The following is a 15,044-nucleotide window of genomic DNA, read 5'->3' as shown; positions in this document are numbered from 1 at the left end:
TATCGGCTTGTGCTGACATAATCGCAGTAGCGGCCTATTTTGGTTTCTGCATCTGTTTCACGTCCGTTATGATTGTATCGCCAACGCACGTGGATTAGACGTATATATACATATATATATATATATATATATATATATATATATATATACACATATACATATACATATTTATATATATATATGTCTATACAGAGAGAAAAGTAGTTTTCTTTTTGACTTTCTATAACTATGACCTATAAACCGATGATCACGTACTAGTAGTAATAATAATATTTCGAAAAAGAGATTATTTTTTTTCCTTTTTGTTTTTTTTTTTTTCAAATAATATTATTTTCCTCGAGGTAATTATATTAAAATGATTGATATTAAATTGACACATTTAACAACATTAAACGAGATCATTCGTTTAATTTAACGAATAATATTATCTTCTATACGTAATAAAATATCCTTTGAATTTTAATTAACATCGGTGATAATTTAAAAAAGGTTCAGCCAAGTTTTACCTGTCATATCGCGTAGAACGATTTACGAGATTTAAAAACGTATAATCGTGAATTTTAAAATATAAGAAAATGATAAAATCTAAATGAAAGTTGGTATAATATATATTTGCACGCACACGCACACACACACCTATAACACCATCGTAACCTGATTTACAAGATTTTTTATTTCTAATGTTGTCTCATTTGAGTAAGATAACACGCATATATTTCTTTCTAGTATTTCTGTATAGTCGATCGTGCATATTTATTTAATGATTCGTTAATCTTTTTCTTTGTTTCATTTCATTTCATTTTATTTCTTTATTACTTTATCCTAAATTATAATGTTACTTACACAATATTATTTTTCTTTTTCTTTTTTTTTTTTCTGTACAACCATTAAAAAGAATTAATCTTGATTCACAATAATTTCTAATATATTTCATCGTATTAACTAATTTTCTTTATTATTATTATTATTATTATTATTATTATTATTATTATTAATTGTATCGTACCGACATTAAACATTAACTTTAAATAAAAACCAAATATAATTATTGCCACTATAATGATGGTATAAATCTATATCCCTGATATGTATCATATACACAAAACGTTTTAATTAAATATATATATATATATATATTGATAAGAAGAAAAATTATCGATTTGATTTGGCGTAATGCTTTTGATGGCTAAACACCAAAAAAAGAAAAAAATCACTTTCATCGAAATATCTTAAACCGTTCTTTATTCGTCTCAATTGCGAAGAAAAATTAGATCGTTCGTAATTAATAAATCAATAATTACGTAGGAAAATATTATGTTAAGTTATATCTCTCTTTGCAAATGTCTTTGTAACAGTATATAAAACTTTTATAGAAAAAAAAAAAATAAAAATAAAGAAACACTATAGATAGATGATAAAGAGAAAGAGAAAGAGAAAAAGAAAAAGAGAGAGAGAGAGAGAGAGAAAGAGAGAGAAAGAGAATCACGGCTCAAATTTTTATGGTTTTCTTTCGGAACTTGAAATATGCCTAGTTAATTGTTGACGTATCATATCGTCCTCCCGATCCTTTACATTTATATTTTTGTTTTTATTGTTAATGACATTTGTCTCTACTGTCGATTCATGGATAGGTGAAATTTCTCTGACTAAACCACGTAGTACCATACTGATGCAAGTCCATGGGAATACCCTGCAAAATTAATTACGATATTTTTGTTATAAGAATTAATTACGAAAGTAGGAATTTAATTTTTTTTTTTCTTTAATCAAAAAGTTATTGTAAAAAGAAAAAGGATAAAAAAGAATCAAAGGTCAGTTGCAAAAGTGAAAATTCAATTTGAAAAATTGAAAATGAGTTATATGAATAAAAATTACATCGAATTAAAAGAAATTAGAAATTAATTATACGAATAAAAATGAAATATAACGTTTAAATAAAAATGTATGTATGTACCATTTGAAAGGTAACAAAATTTGGAAATATTCCGGTATCATAATGTATTTGTTGTTACATCTCAACGACGTTATAGTCTTCTCCGCTACTTCGTTCGGACTTAGATTAGGCAAAAATCTGAAAGGAATGTTGATCATTAAAATCAATATTTTTATGAATTAACGTATTAAAACCATTGAAAATCATTCGTACCCGGAATATCCATTTCCAAACATGCCTGTACTACGAAGGAAATAAGGGCATACGACTGTGGTGTTGATATTATTATATCCTTCGTACTATAAAAAATAAAAAAAGAACAAAAAATATATATATATATACATACAAATATATGCAAATAACGTCTAAAAGGAAAAATATGTAAACGATAAAAAAATTAAAATTGTGAGAATAAAAATTAAAGATTCTTCAAATAAAAAATTAATTATAAGAACGAAAATTAAAGATTATTTATGACAAAAATGTTTAAATAAAAATCGATATTATATACATATATATATATACATATAAACATTTGAAAGGTAATGAAAATCTATATATATATATATTTTTTTTTTCTTTTCTTTTAAGAGCGAAAAAATATAACGAAATATAAAATATAATAAAAAAAATAACTTATAACAAATACATACCTCCAGTTCTATTCGTAACGCTTCATCGAAACCAACTGCTGCATATTTCGATGTACAATAATCAACTAATTTCGGAATCCCAACATGGCCAGCCATACTCGCTATACTGACGATATGACCTTTATTACTTTCCATCATAGCCGGGAGGAAAGCTTTCACTGTCTGCAAAAAAAAAAAGAAAAAATGAATAAAAGGAAAGAGTGAAGAGGAAAAAGAAAAAAAAAAAAGAGAAAAAGAAAAATAGAAAAGGAGTTTCTATTACAGTAAAAAAGAACTTTGATTTCCTTCTTTCATTCTTCTTTTTTCTCTTTTAATGCTCAATTATAATACGATGATGACACGTAATAGGATAATATACATTTATGATGGAGATATACGAAGAAAAAAAAAGGAAAAAAAAAAAAAAGAAAAAAGAAAAAAAAATAACCGAATATAAAGAGTTTTATATTTATATATGTTCATATACAATAGAAATAAATGCATATACCAAAATATACAAATATAAATCAAATATGAAAATATACATTTGTTTTATATACAAATTTAAGAGAAATAATATATATATATATATATATATAATGTTTTCGATTAAGATACAGAAAGATAGAGAGAGACAGAGACAGAGAGAGGTAGGTTAAATCGTGATTGGAAAGGGATCGGTAGAAAGTGGTTTGTTGAGCAAATATACAACAAAGAAATGACCGTGACATCGAGATGGTAGGAGGCCCACAATTACAAACGTTTCTTTTTCTTTTTTATGGGATGATTAACCCACTTTTACAAGATCTCAAACGATTTTCATGGTTACGCTCTGTTTTCATCGTTAAAATATCTACTGTTGATATTATTTAATATGTTTCAAGATTAATTGCTTTCTAACCGATTGACATTTAAAAATTTATCTGAACATACACACGCGCATACACATACATATACATATGCGCGTGATCGTAGAATGTGACCAGTCACGTATATATCTATATATACGTGTATTTTATATATAATTTATTCAATAAGTTGAATATCATTGACCGCTTTTTTTTTTTTTTTTTTTTTTAATTTTTTTTTCTGATGTAGATAATGGATAATATCCTTTTTTTTACACACACACACACACACACACACACATACACATCTTTTTATTACCTGTTTATTACAACAGATTAACGATTTTTTTCCTAAAGGAAAAAACAAATAAATGGATTGACTCATGTTAAAAAAGAAAAAAAAAAATAGAGCACGCGTTTGGTTAACTGGTTTTTCTTTTTCTTTTTTCTTTTTTTCGAATCATAATTTTTGGATTATATATGATCGAGGATCTTGATAAATAACAAAGCATAACCTGTTCTAATTTTGAAGCCGTTTGAAACTAGTTATCCTCGAAAGAGGATCTTGTTGTGAAGGACGATTGCATATATAGGGTGATCTAAAAGAATTAGTAATAATTTCCGCGATTATAATCGAATATGATTTCTTTTTTATGTTAGAACTAACACGTAACGTTCTATATTTACATTTAGTTATAAATGTCGAGACGCTTTTTTATCTTTTCGACTTTTACTTCATGCAGGAAACTTTTTCCTGATATAGTTTTAATTTGTATTGCGTTTTGAATAGGAAATTTATTTTGCACGTGCATTTCTTATTTATTAAACAGGTATTGGAAGCGTTCGATATAATTGAACACCTAATTCAAAACCATCGATCAAGCTTCGAAATGAACTATTTTCTATATTTATAACTTTTATTCGATAATTAATTATTTTCGTGAATTATAAAAAATGTTTGGTCTTATTATCCTATCTCAATGATACGAAAAGTGCTGAACAAAAAAGAAAAAGAACACCGAATTCATTTTTCAGTCAAAATTTGTTTTCTTTTTTGCTTCTTTCTTCTTTTTTTTTCTACCAGAAAAAAGAATTTTGAGCGTGATATAATCATCGAGAAAATATAATAGAAGAATAGTGAAAATTGTAAGAGAAAAAGGAAAATTACAGAAATTATAAAACACGTACAATTTCAATACAATACTTTTAAACGTAATATATGCTCATTTTTAGTATCGTGTTCTTGTAAAATATAATTTTCCATTTTGTGTTATTGATGAATTACAAGAAAAAAAAAGAGAGAGAGAGAGAGAAGAAAAAAAAAGGAAAATGAAAAAAATGAAAAACTCGTTTGTAACTCGAGGAAGTGTTAAAACGGAATATATTACACGATAATATATATCTATTATTGCATTAATACAAAATTTTATTCAAATTATACGAAGAGTACAAGATTCTTTCATTATTCGACATAGCTCAATTTACATTCGACATATTTAATCGTAATGACTTAAATTGCTAGAACGATTAGATTCTTTTTCTTCTCTTTCATTTTTTCGCGTCGTTTCTCTTGAAAGAAAAAGAAAAAAAAAAGAAAAAAGAAAAATAAGAAAAAAGAAATATATGTATACGTACATATACATACATACATATATATATATATATAAAATAAAAGAAAGAAAGAGATATATTAACATATAAATATTAATAATAAAAGAAAGAAACAAAGAAAGAAAAAAAAATATATATATATACATACGTATATAAAATAAAATAATCGAGGAATTTCCGTAGCTGTTGAAATTAAAAGAGAGTCAAATTACCTTTGACGAGGATAAAATACAGTGACGGTTTGGTATGTTGCAATTTTTAACATAGAATACACTATGGCAACTACTTACGAACGGTGTAAGTAAGTACTTGCAGTCATCTGACCGGTTTCTCTGTACCTGACCAACGGCAACGATTCCACAACGAACTACTACGGTGAACCTAACCATGTTTGCCTCTCACCGCGAGAATTTCTTAGAGATATTTGGTTCTTGATTTCTGACAGAAATTGATCTACCAAAATCCTTCGACATTTGATATAAAAAAAAAAAAAAAAAAGAAAAAAACAACTCGTAATATTAAACGAAATATTAAATTAATTTCGTGGTGTATATATATATATATATATTATATAGTGAATTCTATCACTAATCGATCGATAAAGAGTTATCTTTTATCAAGCCATTTTTTTCTAAGATATCATCACTATTTCTTCTCTCTTCATAAATATCTACGTAATATTTATTGTATTGAATGTTTCAATACAAGTTTCTTTTTTTTTATAGATCGAATATAAGACTCATGTCATTTGAATTATTATTTATGTAATTGATAGTTGTTCCGAATGTTATATCAATGCGAATTATTGGAAATAATCGTTTAGAATCGGTCGTTTTTTTACTCTTAGGTTTAGACGTAATGAATCTTAATAAATGAATCATTATTTCTCGATCGATCCGTTAAAAAATTAATGCGATTGATAAAGATTGAGAAAACGCTGATCCAAATTATAGACAACGTTAATGCCGAAGAATAAATGTATATATATATATATATATATATATATATATATATATATATATATATATATATATGAAAAAGAAATAATGTCGTACGAACGAACGAATTTCAAACAACATCTCGATATTTATCTAATCATATTATTATCGATTTAAAGAAAAAAGAAAAAAGAAAAAGAAAAAAGAAAAGATCCACTGCGCGTACGAATCGATACTAAAAGGTAACTAAATACTTAATTACTTACGTATATGTAAAAAAATTGTTCGATTAAAGAACACAACGAACGGAACGAAATTTTTATAAATGCAAATTTAATTATATTTTAATATCGCGCAAATATTGTTAACTTGTGCCATTTTGGCCGCGATAACAACGATAAAATGGCACGGACGTGAGTATGATTTCTTTCATAACACAAACATCCTGCAATATGACGGGATTATAGTCACGGAATATGAAAAATCGCTAGTTTAACCACGTAACGGCGTGTCATTTCGATTAGGTTTAATCGCGTAAGATTCGATATAAAAGAAAGAAAATATTTTTCTTTTCTCTTTCTTTCTTTCTTCCTTCTTTTTTTTTTTTTTTTTTTTTTTTAATGTGCAGCTATCCACATTACCAGTTGCCAACAACGATTTTTGATTATCCTTCTACTCCTACACAACCTCCACCATTTCTACTCCCACTTTTTCATCCTTCACTCACATCCTACATTAATTTCGTTGAATTTCGTCGACGTTATCACGATTATCTGAAGCATTTGATTTTTTTTATTGGTTTTATTTTTTCTTTATTTTTTTTTTTACGAACAGACATTCCCCCTCCTTTATCTTCCGTCATCTTCGTTCAAAAAATTTTCACGTAACTCGGATTGATATATCTTTTTCTTTTTTTTTTATTTCTTTTCTTTCTTTCGTTTTCAATCTTTTTTTTTTTTTTTTTCGTTAAAATTAAATCCAAAAAGACTTAGTGTATAATTTAAAAGATTAGTATATAAAAGGATGGGAACGGAGAGAGTAGGTTCGAAGAAACGATTACGCGTTTGCACGAGATCGTATAACAAAGAAATGATGATTATAAAGTGCGAGGATGAGAGAGAGAGAGAGAGAGAGAGAGAGAGAGAGAGAGAGAGAGAGAGAGAGAGAGAAAAGAGAAGAAAATAAGAATGAAAATAGTACTACTTAGGAAAGATTTTTACTTACCCAAAAATGGCTCATTATGTTTACGTCCATCGTACGTATTAGAAGATTATCAGGGGTTTCCAAGAACTTCATAACATTGACTACACCGGCATTGTTTATCAAGATTGTTACCTGTAATAAATTAGAAAAATGTTAGAGTAATAATGTATAGGGAATATTCGTGGATAATAAATCATAATGTCGGATAGTATGATCACTCGAATTACAGTAATAACTGATGAGAAAAGATGAGAAAAGATAAATTTAGCTATGACCTCGATAATTTATTATGAGTGTTTATGAACTATGATCTCTTGATTCCTAGAATTGTGCTAATTGCTTAGATAATGATATATATATACATATACATACGTATTTTATTGTTTATAATAAAAATTCCGTTTTTGAATTCCGTAAAAGCTCTTAAAAATAACCGCGATTAATCTTTTTAATATTTGAAAATTCTTCAACAAATGTTTGCTCAATTTCTATGTCTTGCTCAACGTGATTCAAGAAGAACGAGTTTCCTGAATCACTCTGAATAAACAGCCTGTAAGAGTTGCGAATCCTTCACCGATCGAATATAAAAGTGAAAGTAGGAAAGGTCGGTGACAACGTTAAGATTTCGATTCGTGCGTAACTATAGATAGTAGAATTAAAATATATGTATGTGTATGTGATACAATATATTTGAGTGTATGTATGTGTATATATATCTTAAAAAATAAAAATTGTTATCTAGATACATACATATTTAGATAATATATATACATACATATATATATATATATATATATGTATGTATGTATGTATATTTATTTATTGTACGTACAATATAATATAAATGTATATGTATAATATATATATTATATATATAAGTATAATATATATATATATATATATATATATATATATATATATTACAGTAGTAACAATAACTAAGAAAAAGTATCGTACGTAGAAGGACGAAGTAGAAGATTTTATTTTTTTTTTCATTTCTTTTTTTTTTTTTTTTGTTCTCTTTTTGAAGAAACGTTGAAAACAGGTCAGGCCACACGATGCCGCCAACGGTTCTCTGTATATTACAGAGAGATGTGGCGTAACGTAGACTTTCATAATGTTCTCTTTCAGCCTCCCTCCCCTACTTTCCCCTCCTCTCCCTATTTCAGATAGAGAGTAGTATACTATCTTTTTCTAGGTGAGTAAGTCGATAACACAAAAACGTACGTATTCATGTCTATTCGCTCCAAAAACTATCGATTTCAAAAATAATGAGAAAAAGAGAAAGAGAGAGATAGAAAGAATATAATTTGTTTGAACAAAACGTACGACTTTAAATCGACAGAGTTTCTTTTTCTTTTTTTTTTTTTTGCTCCATTTTTTTGTACTTGAGAAGCATTTATCGAAATTTAAAAAAAAAATGAGAAAAAAATAATATAAATAAATAAGAAAACAAAAATGTCCTCTCACCTTGCCAACTTCTTCTTTAAGCAGAGCCGCCTTTTTGTAAATATCCTCGCGATTGCAAAGATCGCAAACGTATCCGTAACAAGTACCACCTGCAGCCTGTACCAATTTCACCGTTTCTTCGATACCTAAAAAGATAAAAAAAAAAAAAATAAAAGAAAGAGGATAAAAGAGAAATAAAAAAAAAAAAGGGGGAATTATTTATCCGTCGTCGATAATGTGAACGTCGTTAAATTATTTTTTTAAAAAGACTCGCGTATTGAACGCCATTGTTACGCTGTTTGTAATCCATAATTAATTTAATTACACATCGAAACGTATTTGAACGTATCGTTTTTGTTTCATTATTTAAATTAGATATAAATTAACGTGTATATTACACGGATCATTAGACAAATGCGTTTAATTAGATATCCATTCATCCATTCATCCATTCATCCATCTTTATCTTTATTTGTTTCTATTATAAGATATGCTTTATTCCGCGATGAGAGTTGAATATTTTATTACAGAGAGAAATTAGAAAGTAACAGAAGTGTATAACAGAAATAAGACATATTTATGCACTCATGCTTAACGCGACGAAAGTTAAGGAAAGAAAAAGAAAAGGCGAGAAAAGAAAGGAAAAGAAGAAAGAGAAGAAAAAATATATATATATATATATATATATATATATATATATATATATATATATATAACAAAAAAAAAAAGAAAAGAAAAAAGAACAGAAAAAATATTGTTAGATTCTTCGTTCTTTTTATATGCAATTCTTTTGTTCTTTTTATATGGAGATGATATAAATTGAAAAAAAAAAAAAAAAAAAGAAAAAGAAAAAATATAGGAAAAGAAAAAATCAAAAATATCGCCAATGAGGAAATCAGATCAAAACGTACGTATTAAAATCCTTAACGATTCATTGCGGATTTATTTCGTTTCTTTTCTTCTTTTTTTTATTATACTTTTTTATATGTAGAAATCTAGTTATTTAGAAATCCAATTCGATGTATATTCGACGATCATCTCATCACAAGTAAAAGTTTTCTTCTACGTTGCAACGAGAAACATTCGTTCGTCTCTAAACTTCACATCGTACACGTACTGTCACACGAATAATCCTATAATAACCATAGAGTAGGACACTGACCTACCTCATGTTGACCTAATCAATTAGTTTTCCTTTTAGAACGTTTATTTGTGTAAACAATATGTTTATATTTCAAGCAGCTGTCTGTCCTCCTAATTAGTCTATTACACAAATGTTCAAACCCATTAGAATTTAAGTTAATTTAAGAAAGCCAATTTAATTTGCAAATTTCTAATATTATCTAGGCTAATCTCTGAAATAGACAATTTTTCTTTTTATCAATTAGAAATTACCTATCACTCTGTACAACTATTACGTATGATTGGTTTAATCTGATTATTTCGATGAATCATCGAGAATAACGGCGGTGTGATGAGAGGGAAAAACCTTTCTTTTTTCTTTTCTTTCCTTTTCGTAAAAAAAAAAAAAAAAAAAAAGAAAAGAAAAAAAAAGGAATAAAAATTATCTGAGAAAAATTAGTTAGAGGACGATGTATTAACGAAAACGTAAAACAGAGATAAAGCAATTTTCTTTTACGCATGAAAAGAAAAGAATATGAAGAAATATATTGAAAATAGGAAAAGAAGGAAAAGAAATAAAAAATAAGAGAGAGAAAAAAATTAGTCACGCGTTTAGATTTAATTTTATGTAAGATTACGTGTCAGGATTTTTTTTTCTTTTTTCTTTATATTTTTTTCTTTTTCTTTTTTTTTTTTTTTTTTTTTTCTTTTTATGAATGTAAAGAGAGTTGACGAACGAATGACGTTGGAAACTATACTGTGTCGAGGAAAGTTTTAAGTGAAAGAGAAAGGTACCATACTATGACAATATATAGAATCGTTCTATCGGCAATATACTTTCTCAACGGACTTGCAGCATATATATATATATATATATATATATATATATAGTGTGTGTGATATTTAATGTAATATAAATTATATTAAATTAATCAAAAGAAGAAACACTATAATGGAAAGTTTGTACATATTAATATAATATATATTATATTATATCAATTAAGAGAAAGACACGTAATAGAAAATTTGTATATATTGATATAATATAATTTATATTATATTAAATTAATTAAAAGAATAGAACGTATAATAGAAAATTAAATATCATAGAAAACAATCATTATTTAATCTCAATCAAGGAAGTAGAATGAATTCTATTACAAGTTACGATATACAAGTTGTGAAACTTTTTTCTATTACACTAGATGTATTCTAAGAAAAAGCCATTTGATAAATTCGTATTGATACATTATCATTCAATTTTATGCATCTTGAAAATCAAGGCTATGTAAATATACATTTATTATCAAATAAGCTTATGTTTATGCAAATTAATAGCTTTTATAAATAATGCAATGGGACTTGGATGGAAATCATGTTTCTTGATTAAACTATTCTAAAAATATATTTCTGTTGATTTACATATTTTGTATATGCGTAATGCATATGTTTCAAATTGTTTATCTTTAATAATATAATATATGCACACGATAATTTATATCAAAGTTCATTTAAATATCTTATCAGGTCCTTTAATATAAAAATTGAGAAACTTAGATGGAAAATTTAATTATTCAATTGTAATATATATATATATATATATAATATAAATAATAATTAATTATAAATATGTAATATATTATATTAAGTTGCGAAACATCCAATTTTTTTTTCTTTTTTATTTCAAATTGATATTTTCGCATAAATCCAATTTTAGAATTGAAACGTCAAACAAGACAAACCATATACTAGCGTAGTTCGCGTAGACGATACTAGAACATCTGGAGAAAACTAATCGATGATTAATAAAGAATGATCATCGATTCCATGAATCATATTTATGAACTTTCTACGGCCTCGTACTATGGTCAATAGGTCGCTTTTAGTTGGACGCGAGAATAAGATGATTATTGCTAGTTAAAGGAATATTAAAATTTTATTAGAACGTAAGGAAAGAAAGGAAAAAAAAAAAAATTTCTTTTTTATCCGTGAACTTCCTACGACCTTGACAAAAAAATCAATTCTTCGTTATTAATCGAATACGAACTCCTAGATTCGTTCGGCTTTCATTTACGGCATTTCGATGAATCACATTTCGGTAATCGAATATATCATGTTTTTAGAAATTGTATTTGCGAAATAATAAATAATATTAAGTGGATTAAGTAATATCAAAGGATGGGGAAGAAAAAGAAAGAAGAAAAAAAAGAAAAAAGAAAAAAGAAATATTGAATCTTCATTGTAATGTTTGAATCCGGATTCAAATTCATCTTTTTATTAATGGTTATCTGAACTATCAATTAGCTAACCAGATCCTTCGATCTCAACATGAATTTTAATATGAATAATTAACAAGAATAAAGATGTTTGCAACGTATATGTCTCTATGCATATATTTTATATGGAATGGTATATTTAAAAAAAAAAAAAAAAAAAAAAAAAAAAAAAAAAAAAAAAAAAAAAAAAAAAAAAAAAAAAAATAGAAAGAAAAAAAATTGCTACGATTATATTTCCTATTATTCTTACATTTGATTTAATGAAGAAGCGATTTAAATAATAATTATGTACTAGCGTAAAATAATTTATGGCATGCAAAATATCGTTCCATAGAAAATATAAAACCATTTCATTACGAAGTAATAATCTGTGTTCGAACGTAATCGATTATTCATTCAAGTGGAAAAAAAAAAAGATGGAAAAAGTGAGAGGGATTATTCCTTTTTTTTTCTATTTCCATTTTTCTTTTTCTCCTCTTAAAAGGATACGATATATCCCGTGATGTCATCAATACGTTTCTTTTTTTTTTATATTCGTAATATTTTTCTTCAGAAGGAAAAATAATTATATAATAACATAAATTATATAATATATTAATTATAATAAAAAATACATTAATGTATGTATACACATACATATATTGTTTGATATTACTGTTTATTATAAAAAAAAAAAAAAAAAAAAAAAGAAAATAAAAGCAATTTAATTAAACTTGTCCGACGTTGAAAATATTTAAAACAGAAAGAATCAACGAAAAGAAACAAATTAGTCGATCGATCGTTTTGTTACATCAAACATGGTGATCAATCTTCTATCGTCTAACAAGATTAGACTGTTACTTTCAACGAGATTCTATCTGTTAGAGAAAGAACGGTATTTTGCTTGTTATCGTTACTTTCACTGAATCTTCATAGCATAGTACACGAAGTAATAAATAGATAAATATATGCATAGAAATATATGAATAATCTTTCGAATAAATCTTTTGAATCTGATAGATCATTAAACTCGAACGACTAAATGAATGATTAATATGAAATATTTATAAATTTATATAAAACGTAACATTTAAATATTATCAATGATATTCTTCCTATTTATAGAATACATAAGAATGAATAAAGATTAAGAAGAAAAAAAAAAAATCCACGTATATCAATGAATATATAACAATTCTTTTTTTTTTTTTTCTTTCTTCGTCTCGATATATCATTTCGATCGAGCACATAATCATATATATCATTCGTAAAGAAACTTGCAAAAATTTGAATTAAAATCGACGGACGTAATAACAAATTCCTATGAATTATTAAACGAGATCGTATCAAAATATAATACATAAATATTATCAATGACACATATGATACGTTCTAGTTATAAAATGTAAAAAAGTAAATGATAAGTGGGTGTTTGTTACGAACTATTTCCTTTCTCTTGAAATTAATCGTTTGAAAGAAAGAAAGAAAGAAAGAAAGAAAGAAAGAAAGAAAGGAAGAAACAGACAAACAAAAAAGAACGGAAGAAAATGAAAAAAAGAAAAAGACAGAAAAGAAGATAAGAAAAATGTACGAATTAAAATTCAACTGACCTTTCTGATTGATGTCCCATACTACAACGATGACGCCAAGATTAGCCAATCTGAGGGCTAATAACCTTCCTAATCCTCCGCCTCCGCCAGTGACAAGGGCAACCTCGCCAGATATGTCCTTCATTTGGTATTTGCGTGGTATAAATATTCTAAGAATACTCTCGAGTATGGCCGTGATCGAGAACAATATAAAACTAAGAAGGTCGCGGATTAATTCTATAAACGACATTGTCGTGATTTTTAAAACAAAACAAAAAAAAAAACTGCAACTTCTCGTTTCAAAACGAAACTTCTTTTCCGTTCTCGACTATATCACGTAAACGTTGTATACGCGCGATAGGATAAACTGCATCAACAATGAAACAACAAGTAAGTAAGCAAAGCAAACAAACAAACAAACAAACAAACAAACAACGAAAAAGAAACGAAATCCGTTTCGTTTTGTTTCTATTTGTACGATTGATTGATTGATTGATTGATTGCTTGATCGATCGATCGATCGATCGATCGATTGATTAAATGTGCGATCGTTTAAGATCCTATACAATCTCGTTGTGTATGCTGGAAGAACAACGCGCGGAGACCTCCAACCTGCTCGAAACTTCCTAAACACGTCTTTACACTTAATACGGCCTTCGATGAATGGAATCGTCTGCAACGCAACATGAATTTAATTTCTTCTTTTTTTCTTCTTCTTCTCCTTCTACTTCTCCTTCTACTTCTACTTCTTCTTCTTCTCGTTTGCTTCTTTTCCCCACTTTTATCCAGACATTAAATCTGTTTCTTCTGTCTATTCATCTATTTATCCATCTATTCTATCTCTATCCTTTTCTCTTTCTCTCTCTCTCTTTCTCTCTATTTTTCTCTCTCTCTGTTTCCTGTTGGCGAATTGTATCAAGTTACTTATCTCTCGTATATCTGCAAAATAGAAAAAAGAATAAAAAAAAGGAAAGAAAGAAACAAAACAAGAAAAAAAAGAAGGAATAGGAATAAAGAACATAAGCATTAATAACATATTTCTCTCTCTCTCTCTCTCTCTCTCTCTCTCTCTCTTCACTCAACGTCTTTAGAAAAACGTAACACGTTCGTTCGTAAAAATTCATATCTTCTTTCTTCCTCTTCCTCCTCTTCCTCCTCCTCTTCCTCTTCCTCTTCCTCTTCCTCCTCTCCTCCACCGCCTCTTCCACCCCCCCTCCCCCTCTCTGTGTCACCTGTCAATCGTTCCAAACCTCAACTCAAAATTTTTATTCGAACGAATCTATCTTAGAAAGTAATTTTGGAAGCAGATGTTTTGGAAAAAAAAAAAAAAACAAGGTTAGAAGTTTAGTCACAACAGTCCTCTTTTTCTTCCTCTTCTTCATCTTCTTTTTTTTTTTCCCTTTCCTTTCGTCCTTTTTTTTTTTTTTTTAATTTTTTTCTCTCTCTTTTTTTTTTCTTTCTTTT

At 27.0% G+C, this 15,044-nt stretch overlaps 1 protein-coding gene across 3 annotated transcripts; it reads right to left on the bottom strand.

Moving 5' to 3' along the window:
* Window positions 1–970: 970 nt before the first annotated feature.
* Window positions 971–14,612, bottom strand: LOC122635908 (short-chain dehydrogenase/reductase family 16C member 6). 3 transcript variants are annotated; one of them, XM_043826624.1, is made up of 8 exons: window positions 14,193–14,609; window positions 13,602–13,817; window positions 8,636–8,760; window positions 7,187–7,297; window positions 2,587–2,748; window positions 2,147–2,232; window positions 1,955–2,071; window positions 971–1,690 (listed from the first exon to the last, which is right to left on the bottom strand). In XM_043826624.1, the coding sequence occupies exons 2-8, from the start codon at window positions 13,723–13,725 to the stop codon at window positions 1,498–1,500; spliced, it is 918 nt and encodes a 305-aa protein (XP_043682559.1). In that variant the 5' UTR covers window positions 13,726–13,817; window positions 14,193–14,609; the 3' UTR covers window positions 971–1,497. The 3 variants fall into 3 exon arrangements, with proteins under 3 accessions (XP_043682559.1, XP_043682560.1, XP_043682558.1); XM_043826625.1 differs by having other exon boundaries at window positions 13,602–13,795; XM_043826623.1 differs by having other exon boundaries at window positions 13,602–14,612.
* Between the last annotated feature and the right edge of the window lie 432 nt (window positions 14,613–15,044).

Source organism: Vespula pensylvanica, chromosome 20 (assembly GCF_014466175.1).
Source record: "Vespula pensylvanica isolate Volc-1 chromosome 20, ASM1446617v1, whole genome shotgun sequence".
Lineage (NCBI taxonomy): Eukaryota > Metazoa > Arthropoda > Insecta > Hymenoptera > Vespidae > Vespula > Vespula pensylvanica.
This window is presented reverse-complemented; position numbering and strand designations above follow the sequence as displayed.